General features: G+C 35.3%; 1 protein-coding gene across 1 annotated transcript in view; it reads left to right on the forward strand.

The window, feature by feature from the left end:
• LOC108550288 (sorting nexin-14) overlaps window positions 1-16,124 on the forward strand; it is a 62,529-nt gene that overhangs the window by 20,519 nt on the left and 25,886 nt on the right. The window contains exon 2 of the mRNA XM_017903991.1: window positions 4,510-4,753. Within this exon, the coding sequence (XP_017759480.1) occupies window positions 4,510-4,753 (244 nt within the window). The remainder of the gene's footprint in view (window positions 1-4,509; window positions 4,754-16,124) is intronic.

Consider the following 16,124-nt stretch of genomic DNA (forward strand, 5'->3'; position numbering starts at 1 on the left):
AAGATGTGATGGGCTGGTATAATGAACCATGGCTACCAAGTTTACCTGATTTGACACACTTCGAATTTTTTTAAACTATAGAATATTTATTTTTTTTTAGAAAATTTAATATTAATATAATATCTTAGAAAACTTAAAATAGAATAATATTTTACGCTCTAATGTTAGTTTCTCTGTACCATGTAATTCCAGAATCATTCAAATTGGTATCTACAATGGTTTCGGAGAAAATGATTTATACGATATTATTTCTTTCACCTTGTAAATATTATAAAAGGTTTAAAATATTTTATGAAATATTGATTTTTCTGACATTGTCTAATACTTTTTAGAATATCAATAGAATCATTGATAATCATTGAAAAAGAGGAAAATAGAAACAAATTATAAGGTTTCATTTAAAAAACAAGTGCAAATGTATTTTGCATTGATACCCTTCTGGAATCAGGGTTTTTGCATTGTAAGGTCATAGATTATGTTAAAAGGTACAGAATTTTTTTTATATTTTTTTTTTTTTCAATAAAAATAGAATTATAGTTCACTCCATTAAACGGACTTATCTTGTATACGATATTAATTGATTAATTTATATTCTAAAAAAATTTAGTATAATTAAATTCAGTCAATTATAGTTATTCCATTGTAGGAGTATATCAGTACTATTACATCTTGTAATTCAATAAATTAACAATATATAATATTAATTAATTAATTTATATTTAAAATAAATTTGGTATAATTAAATTTAGTCAATTACATTCTAAAACATGTAGTATAATTAAATTTAGTCAATTATAGCTATTGCGTTGTAAGAGTATATCAGTTCTATTACATCTTGTAATTCAATAAATTAACAATCATTCGAAGATTATAATTATTTCGTATTTTCATATAATTACAAATTTTAAACATAATATTTCACCATAATTTATTTATAAATATATTGTTTTATTTTTGATAATCTAGATTGATGAAGAAGTGATATAAAGGGAAAGAAAATAGTAAAAAGTATAGCATTCAAATTAAATTTAAAACAGAAATATTATTTATCGTAATGAAAGAATGAATTCACGATAATTTCATTCTGCTAATAATACTGTGGCACAAATTTAGATCTTTCTGTAGTATGTTCTGTAGTATGTACTTCGTGTTTCTGGTAGAGTTTCTTGTCTCAAACACGAATCCGAAATCCAAATTGCTCTATCACTCTTAATCTTCGAAACAAATTTTTTCGAAAACCGTGTATGCGTTGCTCCTGAATATTTTTGCAATTTGTGAAAACTGAAAATCGCTACATTTTTCTGATTGGCTTTTCCTTAAGAGATGTCTACGATATCAGATACTGTGCACAGTTTTCGTGTAAAATAGGCAACTGTTCGTAAATATGTAAAAATATTACGTAAGAAGTACGTTGTTCAACATTTTTTAAACATTTGATGATTACGTACACAATCATTCGCAATTATTTAAACGATCAAAATATTGCAGGATGGCGAAAACTGGTTTTGAGACACCAAAAACTGACAGAACAACAAGAACAGAATAACACGAACACAAAACTCATAAAACTAATTTAACTTAGGAAAAGGACACCAAAGTAACGAAACGAAAACACATAAAGACGCACTCTAATTTAACTCTCTTTCCAACACCGAGCGACTCACGCTCGTGCTGGCCACAATTAATTTCTAAGGACTCTGTTTTGGTCGTCAAGGGCCCTGCTTTTATGCTTTTCTTAACCTACGCTTCACCTCCTCGTAGGGACCGCGCAACTTAATTTTGCTACCCAAAATAACTTTTCCATTTGCTTCTAAAAAATATTGATCGGTTTATAATTTGTTTTTGTTGGCAATGGCCGATTCGCGATTTCTTTCCGAAATGGTATCCTACAATATTACAACTATCAACATATTCAGAACTCTCGCTTCTATTTTTAAGCCAAGTTAGAACCATCTAATGTTTTTGCTTTTTACGTAATAACTGTTTTGTAACGATACTCGTCTTGCTTTTTACACAACTTTTTTATAACAATACTCGTTTTCTTGGAAACTAAAGGTGATAGAGTAATTTGGACTCCGGATTCGTGTTCAAGACGAGGAAACCTACTAGAAATATATGGTGGACTTCACAGAATCAAATTCGTGTAATCTTATGGTGTATCATATTATCAAATTATTCTATATTAAAGATAATTATATCTTATATTGGGTTGGCAACTAAGTGATTGCGGATTTTATCAATAGATGACTTTTGCACATTGTTTTGTTTTGTCAGTGTGTTCAAGGCACCTAACTTATTTTGTTTTCTTGTTGTTTGGACTTCCGCCTTTGATTTAGTTGAAAAATTGTATCGATTAGTTATTTAGTTTCGTTTTTATCCCAATTTAAAGATGGAAGAACAAGACACGCATTTCGGACATATTTTATTGTTTTATTTCCGAAAAGGCAAGAACGCATCGCAAGCACGCAAGAAGTTATGTGTCGTAAATGAGAATGAAGCCTTGAAAGAAAGACAGTGTCAAAATTGGTTTGCCGAATTTCATTTTAGTGATTTTTCACTGAATAATGCGCAACAATCTGGCCGTCCAGTTGAAGTTGATGAGACCCATATCAAGGCCATTATCGATTCAGATCGTCATAACACAACACGTGAGATTGCAGAGAAACTCAATATATCGCATACATGCATTAAAAAAAAATTAAAACGGCTTGGCTCTGTCAAGAAACCCGATCAGCTTAAGGAATTTCATTTGACGCAACGCATTAGCATCTGCGATTCGCTTCTGAAACACAACGAAATTGATCGATTTCTGAAACGACTGATAACTGGCGACGAAAAGTGGATAGTTTATAACAACGTTAATCGGAAAAGATCGTGGGTGATTCAAGATGAACCAGCCCAGACGACACCAAAATCTGAGATTCTCTAAAAAATTTTGTATTTTTCTTCTGATTTAAAATCCGCAATCACTTAGTTGCCAACCTTATATTATAAGACCAGATTATAAATCAGATTATCTAGCCTTACATTGGCTTACATTACCAAGTTGTTCCACTTTGTATATTGTATTTGGTGCATACATGTCACTTTGCTCTAAGGTTTTCTTCTTTTTTCCAGTTAACTAATACTTTTTCTGTAATTGCCTCATACATAGGTAACGCATTTAAGCGAAGGAACGTGTTGTTAGTACTATAACGCAAAATTTGGAGTACACGTCATTTGCATTCAAAGTATTCATGAGTCACTTATCTCTACTATATAGGAATCATTTTATGTACATGCTACTTGACTTCTTATGTGTTACTTGTTAATTTGAATGACGCATATCGACTGCCTTGACATTCTTTTACGTCATAGCAATTGCTCTGAAGTCAAAGGAAAATTTCATAGCACGTTCACAGTTAGCAATCTTTTCACTTTTCTAGTGCTGAAAATCGAATGAAGAGTAGAAATTTGAAAGCCAAAATTTTGAAATTTTTGAAATTTTTGAAAAATTTGAAAAATAGAAATTTTAGGCTTTTGTTTGATTTTTCTCCTAAAGCAAGAATAAAAATTATTAAATTTATTTTACAACGTGAAGTTTGTAAAAGATCGTTCCTTCGAACCACATTAGTGACAACCAAGAACAGAGTTTGAAACGAATTTCTGTGAGCAGCAAGCAGTAGAAATAAAATTTAAAATGACATAAATTCATATTAGCAGCTGTGAATGTGTTAAGGTCTTTTATATTTAAATCCATGTATGGTTGTAGATTCTTCCTATCCCATCATCTTCTTCCAATAGAATAAAACTATTATTATTATATGTTATGACAAAACTATGCAATTTTTGTGGGAGATATATAAATTTTCATGAAATTTTGAATGTGAAAGAGTTGAACGAAACCTAGCATATCTATTATGCACTATAGTATTAGATATCTATAAACATCTAATTTTAACAGATTCCGATAATAGCGATTTGTATATCGAGATAAATCTGTGAAAGTACGCTAATTATAACTTTTTCAATTTTTCTGTACACTTTTTTTGTTAATGAAAAATCAGAAAAAGAAGCAGTAGAAACAAAATTTAAGATGACGCAAATTCATATTAGCAGCTGTGAATGTGTTAAGGTTTTTTATATTTAGATCCATATAAGGTTGTAGATCTTCCTATCCCATCATCTTCTTCCAATAGAATAAAACTATTATTATTATATGTTATGACAAAACTATGCAATTTTTGTGGGAGATATATAAATTTTCATGAAATTTTGAATGTGAAAGAGTTGAACGAAACCTAGCATATCTATTATGCACTATAGTATTAGATATCGATATACGCCTAATTTTAACAGATTTCGATAATAGCGATTTGTATATCGAGATAAATCTGTGAGAGTACGTTAATTTATAACTTTTTCAATTTTTCTGTATATTTTTTTGTTAATGAAGAGTAAGAAAAAGAAGAAACGCCAAGTTTAGCGAGTAAAAAATCAAAAAGTAAAAACTTTATTAACAAATTTCAGCATCGTATGGATACTTATTGTATGTTGTCTCTACGTAACGAGTATATTTTACGGGCTCGTTATATTAGAATATATTGGCGTGGCACTCGTGAATTTGAATGCAATAAGCGATACGTTTAATCCAACCTATGAGATCAAGGATCCATGCAGTGTTTGCAGTAATAACAGTTGCAAGAGACATAAATTGCTACCACACTCGACTAAAGTGAAAATACCAAAGGACTTTGACCATGAGTTGGAACAAGTAATTACTTTTTCAAGTTCATATTACACACGAGAATTCTGTTCCTCGAATAATGCAACTTAATCGCATGTTTTGCACAGTGTTCTGATTCTGTTTTTGCATTTTACGTTTTGCAACAATCGATTAAATACAACAAGGTACAGCAGGGTCGTGTTAATTAAACGCTGCTTTAGTTTTTTACGATGATCTTTTATTATAGTTTCTTTACGATGGAGTTGGCCGTTAACCTTTAGAGTCCCGAGCAGCGCGATCGCGCTCTTCGGTCGAAGTGGCGTGCTCAACTTTGCTGATGCACGTACGTCACATAGTACCAACAAACTCTATTACGACGATTGGGATTTTGAGACATAAAATTAAACAAGCGCTATCGCGCCGTTTGGACTTCTTTGCACAAGATTAAGACAAGCGTTATCGCGCTGTTCAGGGTTTTTCGACCGTGTCCTTCCGAAAGCCTCTTGGACTCAAACGGTTAATATCTCTATGTCAGACAATTACTAATACAGACTTTATTAACTCTTTGCACTCGGCGATTTTTTCGTTACAGAAAAATAGTAAATCGGAGACTTTCTGTCGTAAAGTCGAGGATATTTTTAAAACGGTAAATAAGAAGTCGTATGCAAATTAAGACGTTGAATTATTTTATTTCAACATTTCACGCATTGTTGCGTATATTTTAAATTTGATATATTAATTAACATCGATATTTGGAATTCGATTAAATGGCGACTGAGAGGCGCCCCTCGAGTGCAAAGGGTTAATGATAAATGAGTGAAGAAATACAATGCTATTTCCCCAAAATTTCAATAGAATCGTTTGAATTCCAATGATGCATTTTTATTATTCCTCCACTACTTGGTACCTCGAACCGAGTGGAATTTAATCCTTTTATTGTAATAAAATTAGCGAATAGATATAGTGGAGTAAACAGGGAAGAGTCAGTGTGTCGAGTATAGGGTGAATCGTTCAGTTACAAAAATCATTATCATAAAATTACTAATTATAAAATATTAGTAGCAAATAATTGTGGGTAGAATGGATAATAATTTCCGAGACCTTTCAAACAAGTAACGCGCAAAATATATTTAAGTTAAGATATTTAAATAACAAATTATTTGGAATGATAAATGATCCAGAAGCTTCTTCTCTCTCACTCACTCTTTGATATTTCTCTCACAACTGTTTCATTCTGGCACGTTCTTCTAAACATATTTTCAAATATCATTCACACTAGACGGCACTCGGTCACATTATATTTATATCACATATTGCACAATTAAGCCGTTCACTGCACAAATCGATTAACTCCATTTTTTGAAAAATCTTAAATTTAAGTGTCAAAGCACTTGGTATAGTCATAACTTTTTATATTTATAATAACTTTCCCCGATAATTAAGATTGACACCGTTAAACGACAAAAATTTGTTGACCACTGAATAATAAATAATTTATTTCAGAGGTCACTTTGATTAACTCCGTACTCTAATGTAAATCGTTGCAATAATGCAATTCAAATGCACTAGCAAACCATGAATGATAACGGTGAATTTTTTAGTGTCGTCTTATCAGAATTTAAGTAAAATTTAGTAAAATTTAAATTTATTACTTTTTCACTTGTCAAATCGATTATCTCTTCCAGTAACATAAAAATGGTAACATTACTAACGATTACCTTTTGGCTATTTTTTCTTATAAATTTTATATACCGTTAGATGAAAGTTACATTTGTATTTATGCATTCTACGATATTTATTTCGATTTAAATTATAAAGGGAATTTTAAAAAACAATATACATTATTTCATTGCATTTCTCCACTTTTTGTTTTATGGAGTTAATCAATTTGTGCAGTGAACGGCTCATATATAGGACAAATGAGTTTCACTCATTCAACCTCACTCATACTCGACACTCACAATCAACACTCGCAATAATAATTAATAATAAAAAATCTATCAATTTATTAATAAAATTTTTTATAAAAATTAATAAAATTTTTAATACAAATTTCTACATCTTTCACTGTTAGACTTTCATTAAAGTCATTCATGCTTTTGTAGAATAATATATTTTGGTTTGGTATTTTATACACTTGCTGTTACATAGATGTACAAAATAACATAATTTCTCTTCATAATATAAATTATAATTGCTTCCACGTATGACACACACCAGAGATCATAAGAAGGCAAAAAGTTGGTAATAAAAAGATATTTCACACCTTGTATTCTAAGCATTGCCAACTCAACGACTTCATCGTGCCAAATATTACCAACTTAAACTAAAATTCAGTTGTCCACTGACATTGGCTTTTTCTTTAGGATGGATTGGCGAGATTCTTCCGATGAAAATAAGTCTAAACACGGCATAGAGGAATGTTACCATGTTTGCATCTACAGAATGATTCATGACTAATCAAACTCATGGAATTTTATCTTGTGTGCATAACGATTTCTCGAAGTGCTCAGGGTTTATTATCGTAACTTGGTATATTATTTCTTTCTTCTTGTTTATTCCGACAATATCTATTCCTTTTTCTCGTCGAAGGACTCGAGATAATTCCTGCTATAAAATTGCTATCTGTTTCTCAAGAATTTCAATCGATTTACTGAAATTTAGAGTATGATTGTATATGTAACATTAATCGAATCTAATTAAGTATGCAATTGAATTAATAATAAAGTTATTGATTAATACAATATATTAACCCTTTGCACTCGAGAAGTAACTCTCGTTGTCAGTCACCGTTTGTTTCAATACCTGGAAGCCTGAGTAACGAGTATGAGATATTACTAGATTAGAAATAACTCCAGATGAAATATTGAAATGAAATACACGTGATTTTCTCTTTTTATTTTAACATAAATGGTATCACTGAGATAAGAAAAATATAAGAAAAGCTTCGAATTGTTATATCTTCATAACGAGGAAATTTTCCAGTGCAATAAAATTTGAACAACCAATTGCATTTCCTACCACGTTAAACGTGCAATTGGTACTGTTGATTTTAATCATCTTACCATTATTCGATACCTTTCCTAATCCTTTGTACTCGAAGACTTTCTCGTCGTAAACAGCAATTCGAAGCTTTTCTTAGATTTTCGTAAGCTCGCTGATACTCTTTATGCCAAAATAAAAAAAGAAAATCGTGCATTTGTGTGAGAAATGAACGAATAGAATTATTTTATTTCGATATTTCGCGCGTAGTTGTTAATATAATTATCATCATTCGTTGTTTGAGTTATAGCATTGAAGCAAACGGTGACTGAGAGTCACCTCTCGAGTGCAGAGGGTTAATTGTTGAACATCTCCATCTTTGGCATAGATCGAGCGTTTGACGTTGAATGACTATAGTTATCTTTAGAGCTCGTTACGATACCTTCATGGTGATACAAGTTCGATATATGTAGATCTGATACGAGTTCGATTCTCACACGACGCAGCATACTAATTGATACAGTGTACTCTTGCTACATCGTATCCAAGGATACCGAATGTTGATATTATATTATATACTATATTGATATTGTAGGGTGTGGAATAAGGACGCAGGGAAAGGGCGCATACGAGACAAATGACATGGTCTTTCTTTCTTTTTTTTTTTTTTTTTTTTTTTTTTTTTTTTTTTTTTTTTTTTTTTTTTTTTTTTTTTTTTTTTTTACGTGAGGGAAATTTTCGAAAGATGCCCGACCCCCTAGGGGAGGGGGATGGGGTTATGTGGGATTGCAGCCCACTAAAACCCCCACGATGGCCATCCTACTGCGACATTGGAGCGCCCTGGATTTCGCGAGCCGACGCAATTGCCAGAGCACCCCAGCGCAACACACCTTTGCAGGTCCCCCCACCCCCCACCCCCCAACGCGATGGGCACACACCACTTCCTCACTCATACCAGTATGCACGCGGACCCGAAACGGACACACGCACACTTCCATACCTCTATCGGTGCCACGCAGTTACCCTGCGCCACCGTCCACTATGACCACGGCCTCCCGGACAGGCGGGCCCCTACCCAGCTGTCCGTGATCCACCCTGGCCCCGGGTCGCAGAGGGAAGGGAGACTATCTCCCCATTCCAAGGGGCAGAGTCGCTCGCGTCATAAATGACACGGTCCTGGGTTAACCCTTTGCACTCGACGATTTTTTAGCTAAAGATGAGTAGGAGTTCAACGATTTTCTGCTATAAAGCAGGCAATATTTCTTTCAGCAGTAAATAAGAAATCGTATAATAAATAACACGTAGAATTATTTGATTTCGATAGCTCGCACAATTTTACATTATCTTAAATTTGATATATTAATTAATATCGATCTTCGAAATTTTTTCTAATGGCGACTGATGGTCGCCTCTCGAGTGCAAAGGGCTAATAACGATAATGTACATTTAAAATATGATCTATTACTTACTACAGTTTGAACACGTTGACTGCCGACTACGAGATATCTCGTAGGTTGTTTACTTGCCCAGGATGCCTTCTACGAGTTATATCGTCCCTTCGTTATTTGCCATATTTGTACAGCTTTGAGGAAACTCGTAGTATAATGTAGGAAGGGTTTTAGTAAAACTAGAACTTTTGCTTCTGGGTAACTTTTTATTCTCTTCGTACGCTGGTCGGATAGTGCCCCAAAAATGCATCCCTCGCTGTTTTATAGGCCGTGTCCCCTCCCGTCGCCTTGCCTTCACGTGTCCGTAGCCTCTTCCGCTGAGGTCCAGTCCAGATGCCCCAGCTTGGTGTCTAGCATCCCCATCTGTGGCTGTTGTCCTTGGGCCCCATCGAAGCCTTCCTAGAACTCCAACGAAGAGTTTTCTCCCACCGGAAGACAATGGGCAGCGGTGAAAGTTGCCCACAATAAGTGTAGTATAATTCAAAAAGAAAAAGTTTATACATGTTTATTCATGCAGAATAACATTTTTGTGGTTTGTGGTAATATTTAAAACAATCTTGCACACCAACTACGAGATAATTCGTAAGATGTTTTTTTTTAACCTCTTAGGTACGATGAGCCACTATAGTGGCTTTCGCGGACATCATCTTTCAGGACGACGAGCCACTATAGTGGCTTTCAGAAATTTCATCTCTCTGAACGACGCGCAACAATTGTAGCCCACTTGCTCACTGGTTAGATTAAATATTCGTCTTCGTATGCGTTGCTTTCACGCTTCTTTTGTCTCCACACCGGTGTACAACAGTATTTACACCAACCGAAAACATTTTCCTTCATATTGTAAATGCAAAAGAATTAAAAAAGCGTAACAAAATTGTATCGTATGTTCAAAACAATAAAAGACGGAGATCTATCTATGAATTTGAAGTCTTTGACGTGGGTCTACGTGTCATGCCATATTGTAAAATATATCATACCCAAGTTTATAAAAATTATTAAAGCGAATTGTTAAAGTTGAAGTATGTGTAATATATTTAAAGAAAATTTATAATTATATCATCGATAATTTCATTTTAATGTACTCGCGTAACAGCATTTTCTGTCACATTTTTTAGTGCTGTATCGCTTATATGTAGTTCGTGTCAGACTCTGCCATCCCCAGAAATCGCTTCGCGTAAAATTCAGCCATACCTAAAAGGTTAAAAAAAAAACATTTTTTAAGCTTTTTGATTATTCCTATGTAATATAAATGTAGGAATGTTGGGTAGGCAACAGAATAAGCAGTGACGTAAATATAAAAATGATTTATTTTAAACTAAAACTTATTCTACTCGCTAATAACTCTCGGCTGACTCTCACTCGCTACCTCTCAAAACTCTATGACTGACTTTAAAACACTCTGATACACTCTCATACTCTCTGATACAGTCTCTGATCCTTACTCTGACTCTTCCGCGTCCTTTCTTATTTAAACCCTTGTACTCTGTCTGCTTTCATACCCACGGTCTCTTTCTCAATCGGTCGGTCACTTATCCTAAACACTGTTACGGACCCAATCTGGTGCTCAGTTCGCGTGGCTGGCACGTTGTTGGTTTGTAAGGCCAACTGTGCTGTAGACGGGCGTGAAGGACCAAATGATTCGGCTGTCTTCCGCTCAAATGTCCAATGGTTGGACGTTGCCACACGTTCTGAGTTGTAGGTGCCCGACTTGATTTTATAGCAGATAGTCAATCCACTGGACTGATTATCCACAAAGTTTGTGTACTTGTTTATGATGGAGATTGTCTTTGCAGACTGTGCGATGTGTACTGAACTCTCTGTGTTTGATACTGCTTGACTGATTGACTGGTAATGAACTGACTGTTGACTGCTACTGTTCTAACTGACTTGTGCGATGTCGCGACTTTCGGAGCCATAAAGTAACGGGTCCTTCAGGAAGGGTCACGAATGTGCGGGTGACCCACCAGCAACCCCCTTTGAGGGAGAGACTTTCCTCCACCAGTAGACCTGGTCGCGGAAGACGTTCCTCCCTTCTTTGGAGGCATCTGATTCGCGGACCGAGGGCCCACCCTCAGTCCTGTCAACCACCAATGGGAAAACCGATTTCCCTTTGGAAACCATGGGCTCCGAAAGATCGTGCATCGCACAAGTCAGTTAGAACAGTAGCAGTCAACAGTCAGTTCATTACCAGTCAATCAGTCAAGCAGTATCAAACACAGAGAGTTCAGTACACATCGCGCAGTCTGCAAAGACAGTCCCCATCATCAACCAGTACACAAGCTTTGTGGATAATCAGTCCAGTGGATTGACTATCTGCTATAAAATCAAGTCGGGCACTTACAACTCATAACGTGTGGCAACGTCCAACCATGGGACATTTGAGCGGAAGACAGCCGAACCATTTGGTCCTTCACGCCCGTCTACGGCACAGTTAGCCTTACAAACCAACAACGTGCCAGCCACGCGAACTGAGCACCAGATTGGGTCCGTAACACAGATAGCGTCCGTAAAGCTAGTGTTAAATAAGGGTGCATGGACGCGGGAAAATCAGTATGTAAGAAATCCAAGTCAGTCTAACAGTTCAGTCCAAGAAAGTCAGTAAAGACAGTGCGTCAAAGTCTAAAGTCAGTTTAAGAAATATCAGAAGAGCGTACCCATAGCGAATCTCCCTTGTCTCATAGCCAAGCGCCGTCATTCTATTTATAAATTTATTTTATTCTATTCAGAAGTTAACAATACTATTTTAAGTCAATCCATCTAAAATCCAATCCTACATATACGTAGGGGACTGTATGTTAGGGGAGGGATATGTTTTAGAGAAATATTGGTTGACATCAAGATTGGCTATCGATAGACTTTAGTTTATTTCGGATGACTTGTCCCAGGTTTGGGGTTTGTATATAATGACATAATAGGAAAAGGTTTGAAGAGATGACAAGAGGCACTCGTTGACTCAGGCTTGACTTCCTGAGTCCTTAGTGCATTTCGGACGTTGACTATAGACGGTAAGGTCGGCTTCACACCTGCATCATCCTTTCTTAACCTTTGATGTGTACACAACTCACACTTATTTTCTAATTCACATATAAATATTACCATTAACCCCAACATGACCATTCTTGTGCTAGTGGGCGGTTTGGAGTGTCACTGTAAAAAATCTGGTACGTGCTCGGTTCCCGTAGTTCCTCTCAAACTTCCTATGTAGGTTGTAGCGAAAATAAATACTCGCTTGGAATGCAACACTTTATTCTTGAAAAGAGGTGTGGCACCAATTTTCGGTATCCTTGAATACGGTGTGGCTATGAATATAGCGTGTCGTATGAAAATTAGATGTTTGTCAGTTGTGTATCCTATAATATGAAAGGTGTCTTAGTGTGCAGCAGACGCTTGATATTGGATGACTATAGCTTTCAGTAACGGAGAGCTAATTTGTTTGCATCTGTTAGGTCAATTGGGATTATAATATGATCATTTAACATATATTATTTTAAATGATAAACATCTATGGCATTCGATTTCTGAATTTCTTTATTTCAATCGGCTTCGGTATCACCGACTTTGAGATAGTGAAAAATTGTTGGTTGCAGATGTTTTAAACCATTCGCACTAGTCATCTTTTAATTCCTACCCAGTACAGGTATGATACTCGAGTGCCCAGGTTTGATTATCTTAGGGTGTGAGGTAGTAATTAATTTGATATGTACTTAAATCAACTCCACTATATTTTTTGTACAGTAAAATTCGAAGTTTAGAATAATAAGTATGGTACTACTCGCTAATATTGATTTTACAGAGTGTATGCTCACTGTAAGTGTGATTAAATCGTGTAACCAAATTTGGGTATTGGATAAATACGTGATTCATGTCAATTTGGTGTTTAACAACTGGGATTTATCAAACAGAAACTTTTTGTTCACCCGAGCTCGTAATGAAAAGATATGATCAATGAAAACGAGCAAGAGAATAGAGTTGCTGTTAGTCGATGCTTGAAACTGAACGATTATTCGCTACTTTGATGAACAGAAAATGAATTTTCGTCATATTTATTTCTTTCTAATAACAAGGAGTGCAATGTAAAAATACTTGATTGAACTAAAATATTGTATTATTTGGAATTATTTTGAGTTTAGAAAACGCACTATAAATCAGTCTATGTTCGTTTATATTCGTTTCGTTGATCTTGTGATCTATTGATGAGAAATACTTATGAATCTACGCGTACAAATTTGTTTAGTTTTTTATTTAAAAATTGCCACTTAATGAATCCTTTTCAGTCGATATCAGCAAGTTTATTTTTGGTCGTTATTAACACTAGAGCTACCGATTTGTCATCTAGTATAACTAAGTAAAGTATATACATGGATGATAATAATTAAAGTGATATGGTAAAAGTAAATAATTATTGTATCGAACTCAGGAATTTGCACACGAAAGGAATGCGGATCTAATTGGTTGAATCTCATTGGAAGGTCACTGTTCTATTCATTGTTGACCGTTTAAGTACGGTACGCTTGTCCGTCACTCTGTCTCCCATACAAAACGCATATACTGTGATCTTCGTTTTATATAATTTTCTTTTGCACGATACACAAATTCTCAATGTTTTTTTGGTTTTAACGATTTTACAGTCTGACAAGAAATGTGGTTTAGGCGTAATAAGTGAGAAATAAAGCAAAATATGTATAATACTGTAGGATTTTTGGCTATATTAACCCTTTGCACTCGACGATTTTTTAGCTAGAAAAGAGTAGAAATTCAAAGATTCTTTATTAACCCTTTACGCTCGACAATTTTTTGGCTAAATAAGGGTACGAGTTGAAAAATTTTCTGCTATAAAGTTGATGATATTTTTTGAGCAGTAAATAAGAAATCGTATAATAATTAACACGTAGAATTATTTAATTCCGATACCTCGCACACTGTTACATTATTTTAAATTTGATATATTAATTAATATCGAGCTTCGAAATTTTATCGAATGGCGACTGAAGGGCGCCACTCGAGTGCAAAGGGTTAAAAACTGACGATACTTTTTTGAGCAGTAAATAAAGAATTGTATAATAATAGAATTGTAGAATTATTTGATTTCAATACCTCGTACGCTGTTACATTACATTAACCTCTTAGGCACTGAGCACCACTATAGTGGCTTTCGCGGATATCATCTTTCTGTACGGCGCACCACTATAGCGGCTTACGCGGATGTATTTTTCTGTACGACGCACCACTATAGTGGCTTTCCCGGATGCCATCTCTGTGTGTTTTAAGACGTACCATACTGAAATGTACTATTAATTATTAGAATAAATTGTTAATGTAAAGTTCCGCCGTGCCTAAGAGGTTAAATTTGATATATTAATTAATATCGATCTTGCAAATTTTATGAAATGGTGACTGAAGCTCACCTCTCGAGTGCAAAGGGTTAATCCTATGCAGACCGAGATCTGCACGTCTAATAAAAAACAACTCTTTTTTAATAATAAGACAGGTTTATTTAATTAACACATTACATTAGGTTCCTCTCAACTCTAACACGCGATCCTCTATTCAACTCTCTCAACTACATACCCTCTACTCTCGACTACACACCATCTGCCTGGCTCGCGCCCTTGCATCCCTATTTAAAGCCAGATCTATCTCATTCCATACACACGTTTTCTCTCTCAGCCATTCTACAGACATTCCGACAAAAGGATTTGCCACTATCATTTGTTCTTTCCGCGCCAAATGTCCGAGTCGAACCTCATAACGCTGTTCACTACTCCTTGTTTTTCAAAGAGCCGCCCAAAGGCTTCCATGCACTCCGCACACTCATTCGCCTAGTCAAAACCGATGCCGTTGTTTATTATTAGATAGAGTCCTTCGCCGCTCGCCGTCTCACAATACCGTCCAAAATCATAATATCCACGGAAGTCTCTATAGTAGCGTACTGTACCTAATAGGTTAACCGTTTGAGTGCGACGAAGCGCCATCGCGCTTCTCTTGTCTTGTGCCAAAAATGCGTAGAAGCGCAATTGATATGAATACAAATGCCCTCAATTAATGCAAAAATTATATTAACAAACAACAGCGCCATCGCGCTTCTACGCATTTTTGGCACAAGACAAGAGAAGCGCGATGGCGCTTCGTCGCACTCAAACGGTTAACCTATTAGGTACAGTACGCTACTATAGAGACTTCCGTGGATATTATGATTTTGGACGGTATTGTGAGACGGCGAGCGGCGAAGGACTCTATCTAATAATAAACAACGGCATCGGTTTTGACTAGGCGAATGAGTGTGCGGAGTGCATGGAAGCCTTTGGGCGGCTCTTTGAAAAACAAGGAGTAGTGAACAGCGTTATGAGGTTCGACTCGGACATTTGGCGCGGAAAGAACAAATGATAGTGGCAAATCCTTTTGTCGGAATGTCTGTAGAATGGCTGAGAGAGAAAACGTGTGTATGGAATGAGATAGATCTGGCTTTAAATAGGGATGCAAGGGCGCGAGCCAGGCAGATGGTGTGTAGTCGAGAGTAGAGGGTATGTAGTTGAGAGAGTTGAATAGAGGATCGCGTGTTAGAGTTGAGAGGAACCTAATGTAATGTGTTAATTAAATAAACCTGTCTTATTATTAAAAAAGAGTTGTTTTTTATTAGACGTGCAGATCTCGGTCTGCATAGGATTAACCCTTTGCACTCGAGAGGTGAGCTTCAGTCACCATTTCATAAAATTTGCAAGATCGATATTAATTAATATATCAAATTTAACCTCTTAGGCACGGCGGAACTTTACACGGGGCTGTTTCTCGGTACGGCAGAGTTCAACGCGAATTACGTGTAAATGATACGGCACTGCAATGTGTGACGGATAATGCTGTTCTTTACACGAGTACATTGGAATGAAGTGTTTGATGATTAAATTATAATTTTTCATTAGTATTTATAAAAATACTTATTTTAAAAATTTTTTAAAATTAAGATATGATTTTAACGCGCATTTTAACTTTAA

Source organism: Eufriesea mexicana, unplaced genomic scaffold (genome assembly GCF_001483705.2).
Source record: "Eufriesea mexicana isolate 0111107269 unplaced genomic scaffold, ASM148370v2 scaffold2646, whole genome shotgun sequence".
Classification (NCBI taxonomy): domain Eukaryota; kingdom Metazoa; phylum Arthropoda; class Insecta; order Hymenoptera; family Apidae; genus Eufriesea; species Eufriesea mexicana.